Source organism: Bombus huntii, chromosome 3, assembly GCF_024542735.1.
Source record: "Bombus huntii isolate Logan2020A chromosome 3, iyBomHunt1.1, whole genome shotgun sequence".
NCBI classification, from domain to species: Eukaryota; Metazoa; Arthropoda; class Insecta; order Hymenoptera; family Apidae; genus Bombus; species Bombus huntii.
In genome coordinates this window covers 10,615,444-10,630,405 of record NC_066240.1, presented here as the reverse complement: position 1 = coordinate 10,630,405, position 14,962 = coordinate 10,615,444, and the positions used below count along the sequence as shown (strand labels likewise).

The 14,962-nt window shown below is 29.8% G+C and overlaps 3 protein-coding genes across 4 annotated transcripts; 1 reads left to right on the top strand and 2 right to left on the bottom strand.

Moving 5' to 3' along the window:
- Nucleotides 1–704: 704 nt before the first annotated feature.
- On the bottom strand, nt 705–8,604 carry LOC126863743 (uncharacterized). Of its 2 annotated transcripts, none has more exons than XM_050614209.1 (7): nt 8,270–8,604; nt 7,252–7,729; nt 6,540–7,002; nt 6,193–6,350; nt 5,915–6,082; nt 5,203–5,667; nt 705–5,105 (listed from the first exon to the last, which is right to left on the bottom strand). In XM_050614209.1, exons 2-7 carry the CDS (start codon nt 7,703–7,705, stop codon nt 4,981–4,983), a joined length of 1,833 nt encoding a protein of 610 aa, XP_050470166.1. In that variant the 5' UTR covers nt 7,706–7,729; nt 8,270–8,604; the 3' UTR covers nt 705–4,980. The 2 variants fall into 2 exon arrangements, with proteins under 2 accessions (XP_050470166.1, XP_050470165.1); XM_050614208.1 differs by having other exon boundaries at nt 7,252–7,736; nt 8,270–8,603.
- Nucleotides 8,605–9,636: 1,032 nt separating this feature from the next.
- LOC126863749 (electron transfer flavoprotein subunit beta) lies at nt 9,637–11,278 on the top strand. The gene is made up of 3 exons (XM_050614221.1): nt 9,637–10,146; nt 10,391–10,789; nt 10,865–11,278. Exons 1-3 carry the CDS (start codon nt 10,096–10,098, stop codon nt 11,174–11,176), a joined length of 762 nt encoding a protein of 253 aa, XP_050470178.1. The 5' UTR covers nt 9,637–10,095; the 3' UTR covers nt 11,177–11,278.
- Nucleotides 11,279–11,504: 226 nt separating this feature from the next.
- LOC126863742 (protein UBASH3A homolog) lies at nt 11,505–14,716 on the bottom strand. Its single transcript, XM_050614207.1, has 4 exons — nt 14,537–14,716; nt 13,951–14,188; nt 13,182–13,883; nt 11,505–13,100 (listed from the first exon to the last, which is right to left on the bottom strand). The coding sequence occupies exons 1-4, from the start codon at nt 14,641–14,643 to the stop codon at nt 12,309–12,311; spliced, it is 1,839 nt and encodes a 612-aa protein (XP_050470164.1). The 5' UTR covers nt 14,644–14,716; the 3' UTR covers nt 11,505–12,308.
- Nucleotides 14,717–14,962: the final 246 nt, after the last annotated feature.

The window sequence follows — 14,962 nt, the reverse complement described above, 5'->3', positions numbered from 1 at the left end:
CGGACGCGTCCATTTGATGGGTCACGAAACTGCTGTTTGTAATATTTCACGTTTATGACCCGTACGCGATAATGACGACGGTCATCAAAGGATGATGATACGTTAAATTTAATGCGAATAAAACAACTTTCGGATGATTGAACGACAATTAGAATATCATTTGTGTTAACGCTATTTGTTTTAAGCGAGTGATTTAAAATTGTATAGCTTTCTTCATATCGTTATTTCCCATTTAGAATTCGAAGAGTGATTTCTTTCGATATAATTTTTCGGTCGTGGTAATTTTCCAGTTTTTAACTTCCAAAGCGATAGCGCTTGGATATCTTGGTAAACAACAATTTTAAGTACATACTTCTCAGACGCTATATACGTGAACGTAATTTCAAATACGTAATTTCCTGCTTTATTTCATTTTAAAGATGCTTTGGTAACTTTCAACGGTAATCTAGTTCTGTATGGTGGTCATTCGAGCAGTACATCGACCGTAACTTACAGAAATTTTTATTCGTGAAAATGTTGTACATACAAAGCTCCGTGTTCTCATCCTAATATCGATTTAAAAAAATCCGCATATTCCATATATGATTTTTTTCTAGCCTCTTTTCGAGTCGTTGCACTCGTTGTACACGCTTCGATTGCATCTAGGCGAATCTCAAGCCCTGGAAATTGTACGGGAATTTAACGCGAATAAAAACTGACTCCGATCACCAAACTCACAATATCTTTTATTATTTGTAAAACGCTGATTTCTCAAATTCTTCGTGAACTTAAATCACAGGGGACATATAGATTGCACCAACCATCGTCAGCTTATGATTTAATTAATCCGACAAAATTACGGAATAACGTACACAAAAGGAAACAATACACGGTACGGCAGGTAGAGGTTCCTCATTGTGATTTGTAATTAATCATTTTACAATTAGATATTAGAAACTCCTTGCAAATGGTTTCCAAATAGTAGAATCGCGTGTAAATTGTATAGAATAACTTCTAGAAAAATGAATCTCAAAAGGATCGAGCCAATTTTACTTGAAACGCGCTCTCTATACATATACAATTTTTATTTTCTGCCATTGTGCTCCTGGTCAAATAATTCTTCGTGTTTTAGGTACTGAGTAGGCCATATGAAATATTATTAAATATGTGTCGTCGATCAATAAGAAGTATGAATCGAATTTAACTTTCGATTTAATTTCCTACTAAAGGTCATCGTAGCTACTTTATTATAATATTTAAAAAAAAGATCAGTTATATGCGATCTAGAAAAATAAACAATCTCAAAAAATAAAATTGGAATAAAATTATAATACAATCATACTTGGAAAACATGAATATCTTTATGCTAATAGATTGTCTTTATCATATTTTGTACAGTAATATAAGACTTTTGAAAATTCGATTCAATTCTCGAATTGAAAACGACAATTAAATTTACACGAAATATCAAATATCGTACATTTACTATTTGCGAATATTTCCTAATGTAAATGCTAATTCACGCGACCTCGAAGCAAAAAGGCAGTCTTTAGTAACGCGTTTCGAGCATGGCTCGATATTTTCGCATGTGGGCTGTACTTTTCGACTATGTAAATATCTATTCTTACAAGAATCATAATTAGAGGTAATCGCACGATCGCTTTTATTTAATCATTTAAACGTCTATCTAAATGCGACACGCGTAATACGGTTTGTGTACTTATTACATAATTAGAATGCAATCGTGACATTCAGATTAATAAGGGACATATGCTGTAAATTCATTGAAGCAGTGCTTAGAAGTCAAGTGAGAGCCAATAATAGATTTCCTGTGTTTTAGGACAAATCTTGTCGGTGGATTACTGTTCAAAAGATCAAAATAATTGGCACCGCAAACTGACCAAGATTATTATTTTGAATTGTATAAGATACAACATTTGATATCGTTGGACTAAAACATCCTTTTCATTTGATACAAAAATTAGAAAAATACTAAAAATCAATAAAAATTTTGAACCAATCAAGATTCATTTATAAAGATAGCACCGAAATAGATGAACATAAATTTTGTTTTTGTATTTCTTATCTCAACGTAATATCACTTTTATATATTTAAGTATTGGATGAAAAGGACATTTCAGATGCTGATAATATCAAGTGTCATATATTTGCATATCATATATAAGTAAATCATAATGCAAATAAAATGAGGTCCCTCTAAATTATATGTATCTAAAATCAGAGATACAATCTTTACATTATTGTAGAAATAAGTCATATATCGAGGTAGTTGAGATCTTATTTAACGTAACACTTTAAACCGATGTTTCCTAAATTTTGGGCTAAAGATTTGATACTTTCATGACAAACTATTTGTACTTTGAATTTTACATATACTTTTTTGTAGCAAATGTATCTTTAGCTCTTAAATTTTGAACAACGATTTCTAGTCTTACTTTAAAAAACGCAATCACGAGAAAAAACGAAATTAAACATATGAATTATTTTTCTTATAATAATGACAATACAAAATTTGGGATTTACTGGCTCGAATAAACATTTTTTCACATATGTATAATAAATTAATACAGATGAATACAAGTTTACAGTTCATCGTGTATAAAGTGAAAGATGATCTTCTTTACTGGTCAATTACCTAGTGTCTACATGTTTAAACTTCGGTCTTTGAAATTTAATACATTAGTTTTAGGTATCCTCAACAAATATCAGCCCGCACGCAAATGTATAATTGCTTTTCGATTCAATTTCCTTCGTACTATTCTCCCGCCTTAAATTTGCAAGTGGCTCACGAGAAGAATATCGAGAGCTGTATTTATTCGAGTTATATGTTGTAATCGATTTTGCTTCACGAAATGATAAAGTGCAGCTTGTCTTGAAAATTTATTATATATTACATATCATCCATCGACGCTAATGATAATATTTAGTCATAATCATTTGCACCGTCCTATGAATCATCTCGATATTATACAACTAATTTTCAGAATTGCTTTCAAAGCAAAATCGAATAACAATATAAGCAAATTCCTCGGTTTTCATTAGAATTTCTTTTCCTTCGCTAAATTTATACATTACGTTTGCGTATATTTTAAATTTATACATTATGTGTGTGTATACTTTAAATACAATATGCAATGGACCAATGACAGGATTGGTATCTTATTCATCTCCTATCTCAAGAATTAAATTCACCTTAATCATTTATTATAATAATTATGTCCTATTTTCAATAGAAGTCGATATGCCTATTCGTTTAAACGGCATTTTTGAGTTGTCTTTAACGTTATAAGCTTATGAATTATATGTACATCGTACATGTGTTCAATGTTTCCTGAAATAAGAGACAAAGGATTTTGCACTGTTCATTTATATTGCAACATAATTAATTGGAACACACTGTCAAATGAATAAGATACATTAGCCTTCAAGATTCCAAACGCTCATATAGATTTTTATTCATTTTCACAATTTTGTTTACCTAATTATTATATGTACATACAGATAAAATCATGTAAATGAGAAATTATTTTCTCATTTAAGTTTGTGCAATATTCAACGGCCGATGCATTAAATAAGTTCACACAATTTCAACGATTGAATTTTTAACGAAAAAAACGATACAATTTTAATTAATAAAATTCATTTTTCATTTTCCTAAAACCCAAAGACTTTTCTCATGTAAAACAATTATGTATTGTGTGTCCTTCTACCAGTGTAATGTAAAAAACAAATACATGCCTCGATACCTTCGTTCAATGTACATACATCGTAATAAATTGATTTTTATAATTTCCCTTTCTCAATATTGATACAAAATTTGTATCCCCAATAATATATTTTGACACAAAATATAAACTATAAACTACATTAAAATATACGAATTTAGATTTGGTGAAGGGTGTGTATAAATCATAATCATCTATCTTTCAGTAAATATACACTTTGTCCATAATCTTTGAAAAAATAAAATAATACATAGATAAAGCAAGTTTTTACACATTTAAATCCAGACTTATCAGAGTAAATAAGTGCTATTTTATTTATTTTTTTTTTTTTTCTTAAGAAAGGAATATAATGTTTAAGTGGTTAAATTATAGTTTGACACCATCATAATTAATATGATCCTCTTCATTTTTTATAACAATGAATTATATTAGAAATTCATTGACGTAAATGATTCAAAAATAAACTACAGTTAAAACGTTACATCTCCAGGCATAAGACTCTTTCTTTTATGAATCCACAGATTCAACAACAGGACAAGGATTTACAGTTGAGGGCACTTTTTTTCTCTGCCTGTCTTTAACATAGGCGCTGGACCATATTATATGCTATTTTTTAAACAGCAAGGATTCAGCATAATGTACAGATATTGTACTTCTAAATCTACCGATCCATAACTTAGAGATCGATAATTCACGGATTGTTCTCATTCTCTCGTACTCTATTTTCTTTCGTTTTCATCTTTCTATTGAGTACGTTATAAGCCCCAGATATATATATTTGTACATAGCTATCATATCCAATGGAAAGTGTACATTAAACTCAACTGAATCACGTACAATTCACTCACAACATCAAAAATAGACTATTGCAAGAGTGCATTAGCTTGTGACACCCTGTAGATAGTTATTACTCAACCAAGGTACCGTTCTTCATACACATTCCATGATTTTCTTCTCCTGTAGGAATCTGAAACGTAGACGATATGTACAAATTTTGTATGATATCACAATATCACTCTTATAAGTCTCTGAGTCTTTTCTTCGTTTAAATGCGACTTGCCGCATCGTAATATAAATTGTTGATCCCACATTGTTGGACTATAATATAATGCAGCATCTGATAGATAATAAGATCATATATATTACATTATAAATCGATCGCAATTTTTAAAGAGTGTACTACGTGTACATATTGCCTACGATGCAGATTCTGTTCTAGGTGCAGTACAGGAAATACAAGTAAATTACGTTAATCTTATGCTCGCCCACGTGGCTTTTTTCGAGAAGCCGCTTCTTCGGTTGGCGCAACACCTGTGGTTGCAGCCATGCGCTTTGGACGACCTGCTGTTTTGTTACTTTGTTGTGTGTTTTGTACAGAAGCTAAAAAGTAAATTATGATAGTTTTAGAAAAAAATTATACCAATATATTGATAGGTATGGAGACTATACTAATATCATATTAATGAGAACTTCTTACCACGTAGTTTCGTCCTTGAAACCCCACTTGCGTTATTATTATTCTGTTGCTTTGTGCTCTTTTTATTTTCACTTTTTTTAACATCAGTATTATTTTTAATTGCATCTATTGGTGTTGCGGATGTAGTTACAGTTGCAGTAGTAGTAGTGGTAGTAGTAGTTGCAGTACTATTAGTAGTGGCTGCAGTAGTTTCACTTCCAGACTTTGTATTTCTGTTCAATGCTCTTTCTGCTCTACTAGATCCCTTTGCAACAGATTTTGCAATAGCCAGAGCTTTGTTAACTGTTCGCTTTTTAGAACGATTCGATTTAGGTGATTTCTTTCCTAATTCTTCTTCGGTAGCATCATCTTCAGAGAAGCTTTCAGTTCGTTTTGATTTCTTACGCAAACTTTGTTTTTGTTTATGCAAGTTGTGACTTTTTCTTCTCTTTAATTGTGACTCATCTTTATAAAGTGAAAGGTCAACTGTGGATAAGATATTAACATTTCAATTTTATGAAATATTTTTACAAAATTTCAAGAATATAAATAAGAAACAAGTAATATTAAATCTGAATCTTATTGACTTTGAAACAAGAAATAATGGAATAAACTAAACGCTATCAATAAAATCTATTAAAGCTGAACAGACACAAAATTTTAGTAACATTAATAAATGACATTTAAACATTTTTTGTAAAAGTTTATATAAATAGTATATAAAAATACTAACGTCCATCTGGGTGTTCTTCTGTTACTCGAGGTTTTTCGGATATGCCTGCTTCAACATCAATTGCTCTTTTCAAAATATTTTCTGTACGTAATAATTCAATCTTGGTTAGCTGGAATTTATTTTTGTCAATTTTGTTTAAATTTAAATTTGTTAATATACAGTCGAAATCTGAAATTTAAAAAAAGAAAAAAATAAACATAATCTGCATCGTATAACATAACAAATATTACAAAATATAAGCCAAGTGTACATGACATTTAATAACTATTATATATTACCTATATAATCATAAAAATCTGGTGAATATATTTCACCATTGTTTTTATCTTGAGAAAGCCAACGTATACGAATTCTTCTGCTAGATTTATATATATTTTGCATTGCTTGACATACGTAGAAACTTCCTTCCGCATTTCTCACAGCCAAAAATTCATTTCTAATAATGAATATCAATAAAAGTTAATGCATGTGATGACATTATTAATTTTGCTTATATTTATATTCAAAACCAATGTAAATTATCATATTTGTGAATGAAAGTTTGTATAGAGATTAAACTTTTTATTATTATTCATCATTACATCATATTTTACATTTTTGGAAATGTCATATGACTCATACTTACTTATAGAATACTATAAGTTTGTCGTCAGAAGCTTTCGATGGTGGAGGCTTATTTAAATTTTTTACAAGCAGTGCAATTTCTGGTAATGGACTCTGATAAGGCTGTGTTTGAATTCGATTTCTTTTTGGTTTGCTTGCTCCATCTGAATTTGCTGAAGTTCCCCTTAAATCTTTCAATTCCCTAGACTTTCTCTTATTTGTTTTTGGCGAACCAGCGACCTTTGTTTCAACCTTTGGTGGATTATTTGTTTGTGGTAATGCAGAATTATCTGCCACAAGTTTCGTACTTTGAGTTGTAATTTTTGACTTCTGACTATCAGCTTTTACTGACCCATCTTCTGATTTGTGTGATGACAATTTTGTTTGTAAATTTGTATTAATTGGAATTCCGTCAGATTCTTTTGAACCATTATTTACAGGAGTTTTCTTCTCTTCAACTTTGTTTTGTAATTGTGGACATAATGCTAAAGTAACATATATATATATGCATAGATATAGGTAAGTATATTATATTTGTACATTTTTACATGCATTATAATGTTAATAAATTCAATGTGCAATATATGTAAATAACTTGTTGAATTATTATATCCAATGATATACATGTAAGTAAAAATATCTGTGATGCAACATTGAAGTACATTCAATGAACAAAATATAATATAAAATTAATTACATACTTAAATTAATAAGAAATTTATATTTTTACTAACCAGGAAAATCTAAATTGATAGGTGTCATCTCTTGTTCTGTTTGAACATCTCTTTGTGAATCTTGTGTAGGATTATCTGGACTTAAATTATTATTTCTGTTAGATTCACTCTGCTTTATAGAAACAGACATATTCTGTTCTGTTTCAGTTTTCATAATCTCTACTCCATTAGGGATTAATTTATCCAGGTCTGGTTCCTTTTCAGAATTGCTGCTTACATAAGGTGGTGTTTGATATACAGAAGGTCTATGATCTTGTACTAAGCTCAAAGGTTGACTGGGTGGTTGTAATGTAACATAGCTTAATCCAGTTCCTGGTAAAGGCTTCATAGATCCTGGTTCTGATCCTGATACGACTTTCTGTGCCATTGCATTCATGGGAAGAATAGAATGACTGGTAGAAGTTGGGGATGTACCTACTCCAGGTATCGTTGATTTTATGGCCGATGTGCTCATTTTTCACTGATTAAATACGTCTTTCTATATACTTATAAAAAGCCAATGTCAATTAGTTGAAATTAGCTATGCATAAATATACATTTATAATATAGAAATATTAAGAAATAAATATATATATATATGAATAACGTTTGCAAAACTATTGATATATAATTATTTTATGTTTGGTAGTATGCTAGCATTCTTCATCAAAATATCAAAAGAATATCAAGAATAATTCAACAAAGCGGAGCTAACATTTCATCAATATAAATAGCGATTTCCACAGTTTGGTTATTGTAATCAATGTAATAACAAACATATGAGATAGATACCAAATCCATATGATGATTAAGAAAAAGGCAAAGAAACAAGGCTATAAAAAAGAAAACACTCGTATAAAGCATGAAGAAAACGAGGGAGAATCTCAATAAGAATTGAGGCACAGAAGGTGGCTGAAGAGGGAGGGGGTAATTAGAGGAGTAAACATAAACACGAAGGAAACTTTCGATGGATTTAGATTCTATAAATATTTGGAGAATCAAAGCATACTTTCAATCTCAAAAATTAACATTTAATTACCTCGACGTTATCACGTCCTGAATATGGATATATATTCCTTTGCTAAACTTGCACGGATAGTTGACCACTGCGCGTTAACACACGGTTAACTCATTTTCCCACACACTTTCTTTAACGCGTGAACGCTTTTTTTCAGCTAACATTTCATTCGGCATACGCGTAGCATAGTCGATTTATCAAAGATATCCACTTAACTTACCGTATTCTACAAAACAAAACGATAAAGGCTTGCGCGCTATAGAAAGCCGTGATTTTACCCGCACGAAAAAAACAGGAATGCCAGACGTTAGATGGCGTCGGTTCTTGGACGCCATGTGTGGCGCAAACTTGATTTCATATTCATTCTGATTGGTGCAACAGCGATCGCTCAAAATCTCTTTTATTCTAATTCTATTGGAGTATGAAAATTGTATGTAACTATTTTCATGCATTTCGAAAGTTTCATTTGTTGAAACGGATGTGTGCTAAAATTTTCATTGATTTAAAAGCAGCATGTTTGTTAGTAATATTCTGCAAATGGAAAAATTGTGAAAATTTCTTTCTTTCTTTTGTTAAAAATATCATGCTTTAAAAAAGGGGTTTATCAAATATTTAAAATGCTATTATATATAAAGTAGTAATAGTTAATGATTTATGACTTATTTTACAGGTACATATATGTAATTTATTGAGTCAAATGAATATTCGAATCATCCAACGAAAATTTCGTTATTCTACATGGTTCATGTATTAGATCAAAAGAACCGAACTGCATCGATCATTTTTTTAGCTAATACCTTAAATTATAATATTAAAGTATCTGTTAATCTGGGAATAAATTAATTTCGTAGCAGTAGTTAATATGTATATTTTATGTATTGAATGATTTATATAAAAATCCTTATTATTTAATATTAGGAATAATTGATATTGTGATTTATAATTATAATGCCCATTGAAATAATTAAAATTAGTCGTTTTAAAAAAATATATAATCATCTACATTATGTTCTTTTTGAACGATAAAACAACAGTAATTGAACTAAAATGCATGATTCATCTCCTTACTGTTTTATTTAAGAGATGCATGTAACATACATTTTATTTATATATATATATATATGTACATTGAAAAATGGAAAATGGCCTTAACGTGTAATATACTATACGGAATAAAGCCATAAAACAAAAAGTACTGTTGTAAATTATTTATGAATTTGATTCAGATAAAAATGTCATCACTAATTGTATATATATATATATATATATATATATATATATATATATATATATATATATATATATATATATATATATATATATATATATATATATATATATATATATATATATATATATATAGACACACACACACACGATTACAAATCTCGCTGTTTCATCCATCATAAATAAGTTAGGATCTATGAAAAAAGTTATTTCAAAAACGAGCCATGTTTAATATGAGTTTTACATTCTGGCTTGCAAATTCGAGACATTATTTTTATATTTTTATTTTTTAAGCAATCTTTTGATTATTTAATCTAAAATCTGAAATGATCATGTTATGACGTTCGCAGTTACATCAGCGCGAACTATATGAAAATATGTTCATGAAATCAACACAGGCATTTATAACATATCAAAACAACAATGAACTTTAGACCATTTACCAAGTAACAGAGTGAAGAGTGAAGAGTGTTAAGCAAGTCAATAAAATAGTCAGACTACATACACCGTATATAGCATATGAGAGGTTAAAGTAGTTCTGTAAACACCTCGATAAATATCGTGAAAAAAAAATTATAACTTGTAATTGTATAATTTATCGTCCTCTTTATTAATTAACAATGACACGAGCACTTGTAGGTGTAAAGAGAGTTATCGATTATGCAGTTAAGGTAATTATCAGTAATGTAATAATAAATGAGAAATAGTATATAGTACAGATTGTAGGTCAATGGAAAGTATTATGCTTATGTACTATGTAATTCGTAGATTCATTTAGAATTTATATTACAATAAAAAATGAATATTATAAATTTAAATAATTTAAAATTATATTTCTTAAGAAATGTGTACATATATTGTTTCAAATATTATCAACTATAGATAACATTTTTATATTTTGTTATTTATTTTTAGATTCGTGTCAAATCAGATAAAACAGGTGTTATAACAGATGGAGTGAAACATTCAATGAACCCTTTTGATGAAATTGCAATTGAAGAAGCTGTACGAATGAAAGAGAAGAAATTAGTAGAGGAGGTCATTGCAGTTTCGTGTGGTCCTCCACTATGTCAAGATGTGATAAGGACTGCACTTGCAATGGGTGCTGATAAAGGCATTCATGTTGAAATATCTGGATCTGAATATGAAACTTTACAACCTGTTCATGTTTCCAAAATATTAGCCAAATTAGCTCAGGATGAGAAAGCAGATTTAATTATTGTTGGAAAACAAGCTATAGATGATGATAGTAACCAAACTGCACAAATGATTGGAGGTATTTTGGATTGGCCAACTGGTACATTTTGTAGTAAGGTAAGTTAATTGAGTAAGACCTTAAACAACATATTTTACAAGTATCTTATAATATAGATTGTTTTTTTGTAACAGATTGAAAGAAATGATAGTGAACTAACCGTAACACGTGAAGTTGATGGAGGTTTAGAGGTTATTAAAATGAAAATGCCAGCAGTTTTAAGTGCTGATCTTCGGCTTAATGAGCCACGATATGCCACATTACCAAATATTATGAAAGCAAAAAAAAAGCCAATTAAAAAACTAACAGCAAAAGATCTTGGTATAGATACTTCAGCAAGGATTGAAATTTTGTCAGTCGAAGAACCACCAGTCAGACAAGCTGGAGCTATTGTACCAGATGTTGATACATTAATTGCAAAATTAAAGGAAAGTGGACATGTGTGATTATATATATTGTTATTGAAAAATTTTTTTAAAATTATTTCATATTGTTTTACATTGATGTCATTTATACATATATAAATATATAATTACATTTTTACTATCTTTATATAGAAAACTTTTTATACATTATGGTATGTTATATATTACACTTGAATAAACTTTTTCTGCAGTAAATAAAATAATAGGTCCCTTCATGATATAACTGGTATTTGTAATGAAATAACATCTTATATATTTCTTTGGTAAATAACATTATTTTTCTACATTAATTTTGTACTTCTATTTCTTCACACATTATTCATGCCAACTATTGTTTCATAGACCTGTACAGTGTGTGGAAAAATTTTATTATTTACTGATTTTTGTAATTTTCGTACACATAGATTTTTTGCAAGAATAAAGTAAACCTTTACTAAACATAGTAGTAACAGATTCTAAGTCTGATTATATATTCTACGTATATAATAATACGTTCTAAATAACGTAACGTAATAAGATTTAAACATTTGAATAAATAATAGATTGATTCAATAACCATATGAACTTTACAAATTGTAATTAACATTACAGCAAATCATCATATAACCAATTTTTTAATTTCATAATCTTTTAAATACATTCTTAAAAAATCTGAATAAACTCTCAATATTTGCCTGTTAAAGGTTATAAATACTATACTTAGTCTTTACTAAACATTTTCTAAACGACCAGTACGAAATCTATGAGAATATATCTCTATGTCTAAATCTCTAAATCTATGAGAATATAGAAATATATCTATATATATTTCAAAATATTAATTCATACATTCATTTTAAATGTATATCTTACTTAGCATATCTCTATAGAAAAGGTAGAATTAAAAAAATCAATACCCGTATTTATTGCCCTACAAATGTTAATTGTTTTAAATATTGAATAGATGACTGGCATATTTTTTATTATGTTATAAATAACCCAACCCAGAAAATAATCTTTTTAATACTTTCTCCCTCTTTCTAATGTAGTTTATATAAATTAAAATACATATATTACAAAAAATTCATTGCATCTGCATAGTTTTTAATGATTTAAGCTTTAGTAATTTAAAAGATAAAAAGAGAAAAACTGTATTTAAAATATTAATTACTTTTTATAATAATACTTTCCAATCAAATCTAGTATTACTGGTATGGGTTATAGGAGGAAAAGGAGGTGGATGAAGTTGCCAACCATCCAACCCTTCACGTGCTGTTAAACATGCTAAATATGGTACTCTCTGTGCTAATCTAGTAACTTCAGAAGCTGGTGGCACTTTCCCACCTGTTAATTGTCTGGTACAAGCGGCCAAAGAAGCAGCATGAGCTACTATTAGAATATTTCCTACTGTATTTTCAATAATTTGTTTGATTAATTCATAACTTCGTTCATAATACTGGGCTGCATTTTCTTTCAATGGAAGATCTTTTGCTTTAACAATTGGGTTATAACTTTTATCTACGTTAAAACCTGCTTTTATTAATTCTTCAGATGTCATCCAAACAGGAACACCATTTGGATACCATGCTAACCACTCTATGAGACCTGGCTCTATTTTCATTGGAATGTTTAAATCTAATCCTTTTAAAATGTGGGCCAATGTTTGTATACATCTTAATGAGGGAGATGTAAAAGCCACGTCTATTTTAATACTAGATGATTTCATAGCTTCTCCTACCAAACTTGCTTGTACTTCACCTACAGTTGTTAAAGGACTATCGTTTCGAAAGTCCTGTATATTTCTTGATGGTATTTCCTTTGGCATATTCAAATCTCTACGAACATAGGATCCATTTGATTCAAAACAATAACGAATCCATGCTCCAAATGTAAAATCTACTCTTTCTCCATGACGGCATATAAAAATTTGTCTTGAGGAACTTGGAGGTGCTTCAGAAGCTTCAATCTGTATATGTAGAAGTAAAATGAAAGATTAGAATTCGAATTTTTATATGTAAATAAATAATAGATAATTGATGTCATTTACTGGTTCAGTAGTTGTTGCTACTCCATCAGGGCTGTCTATAGAATCACTCGATAACAATATTGGTGGTTTCCGAGTTGGGGATATTTCTTCTTTTTTTAAAATTCCACTTTTATTGTCAGTAATTTGTATGGTAGAATGTAAAGTCCATGAATCTGATTCAGCTGTACGTTTTGTATGATTCAAAGGTAAATGCCCTGAAATACCAGTTAGCCAAGAGACACCTTCAACCCAACCATCTGTAGATAGACTACACGCCCCTTCTGGAATGTAAATGTAATCTCCCACTCTCAATTCTAATTCATCGTGTTCCCTAGGCATGTGAGGATGTGTCACTTTATGTACATGTGCATTTTGTAGCCTAGAATCTCTGGAATATAATCTAAGTTCCCAATTAGTTGGACAAATGAGTGTCAATTTCTCCACCATCAAGCGCAATTGTTGATATAAGTTGCTGGGAAATTGATAAGCCAATGTCAAATGCAAAGATTTTATTTGGGGTTCTGCAGAAATTCCCAAACTTGAAAGTTTGTTTGCATAACAAATGGCAATGTTTTTTAGCCATTCTGTATTTACTTCCTTAACAAATAGACCCATAAAATTAGGAGAAACATAAGTTTCTAATTCAATATTATCTGATAATTCATCTTGGTTAACTATACTTTCAAGCGCGTTTACCAATTCCTCGGTAGATTCATCTGGTGCCTGCAAAAAGATGTTTTTGTACTACTTGTGACTTTTATTTACATGTATTGTTAAAATGATGTTATACCTTGAAAAATGATACAAGCGTAATATGTGGCACATAATTATGTGTTCCATTCCATACGAGTTCTTTACTCTCTGACCAAAATCTCATAAGTTGCTCAGCTAATTCACCCGTAGGACAAGCATACAAAACATATTGTCTATGGGTGTCAGAATCCAAAGTTGGATCTCTAACATGAGCTACTAGCCAATCCGATGCAAGTTGAACACCTCGATGTCCTGTAGCAGCTAATGCTTTCTCTCTAGAACCGATAGAATATTTATTTAAATTGTTACAGATTATACAATTAGTCAAATAATTCCAGTCGCGTTATGATTACATAATAAAAGTATAGAATTTTTTTGAAATTACGTACTTTGTACATCGATTTATTAAAACAAAAAGAAGATAACGATAAAGAAGTATATATGTTAAATTTTTATGATAAGCATAGGCAATGACGAATCAACAAAGACAAGAAGAAAACAACAATGGTACTTAATGTTTGACAGCTGTTTGTTTACATTGAATGCATTATAATCGCACGCAATTGTTCGTAGAATAGCAAAGAGGTATCGATAGTGTTTTACAATCTTACTCTAATACTCACGCTCGATGTTTCGGAAAACCTAATTGTAATAGCGTTTGCAACGGGGTTAAATGCTGTTTTAAAATCTTCGTCGGAGTTGGATTTTTCCGCGGCGGTAACGTCGCCATGACGGTCCATTACACCTTGATACTTGCTACCTGCTGCCAACATTGTTCAAAGGAACGCTTTACACGTTTTTATATCGAATCGAATTTTCGATTCGATTTCCTTCGTCTTAAAACATCTGTTTTTAAAATCACTTAATGTGTTCCAAAATTTTCCATTTATGTATATACATATATGATAAAATCACATGGAGCGTTAAAGAGAATCGTTAATTAACGATTCTTTCTTAAGAGAAATAAAATTCGCTGCTATAATAAATAGACTCTGCATTTTTAATTTGAAAATTACATTTAATATTAATGTATTTCGTTCAGATATTGT

Coding starts and splice junctions, on each gene's coding strand:
- LOC126863742 (XM_050614207.1), bottom strand. CDS start 14,643: ATGGCGACGTTACCGCCGCGGAAAAATCCAACTCCGACGAAGATTTTA. Junction 14,189..14,536: donor GGTTTTCCGAAACATCGAGC/GTGAGTATTAGA, acceptor TATCGGTTCTAG/AGAGAAAGCATTAGCTGCTA. Junction 13,101..13,181: donor TAGCAACAACTACTGAACCA/GTAAATGACATC, acceptor CTACATATACAG/ATTGAAGCTTCTGAAGCACC.
- LOC126863749 (XM_050614221.1), top strand. CDS start 10,096: ATGACACGAGCACTTGTAGGTGTAAAGAGAGTTATCGATTATGCAGTT. Junction 10,147..10,390: donor TTATCGATTATGCAGTTAAG/GTAATTATCAGT, acceptor ATTTATTTTTAG/ATTCGTGTCAAATCAGATAA. Junction 10,790..10,864: donor CTGGTACATTTTGTAGTAAG/GTAAGTTAATTG, acceptor TTTTTGTAACAG/ATTGAAAGAAATGATAGTGA.
- LOC126863743 (XM_050614209.1), bottom strand. CDS start 7,705: ATGAGCACATCGGCCATAAAATCAACGATACCTGGAGTAGGTACATCC. Junction 7,003..7,251: donor TATCAATTTAGATTTTCCTG/GTTAGTAAAAAT, acceptor ATGTTACTTTAG/CATTATGTCCACAATTACAA. Junction 6,351..6,539: donor AAACTTATAGTATTCTATAA/GTAAGTATGAGT, acceptor ATTCATTATTAG/AAATGAATTTTTGGCTGTGA.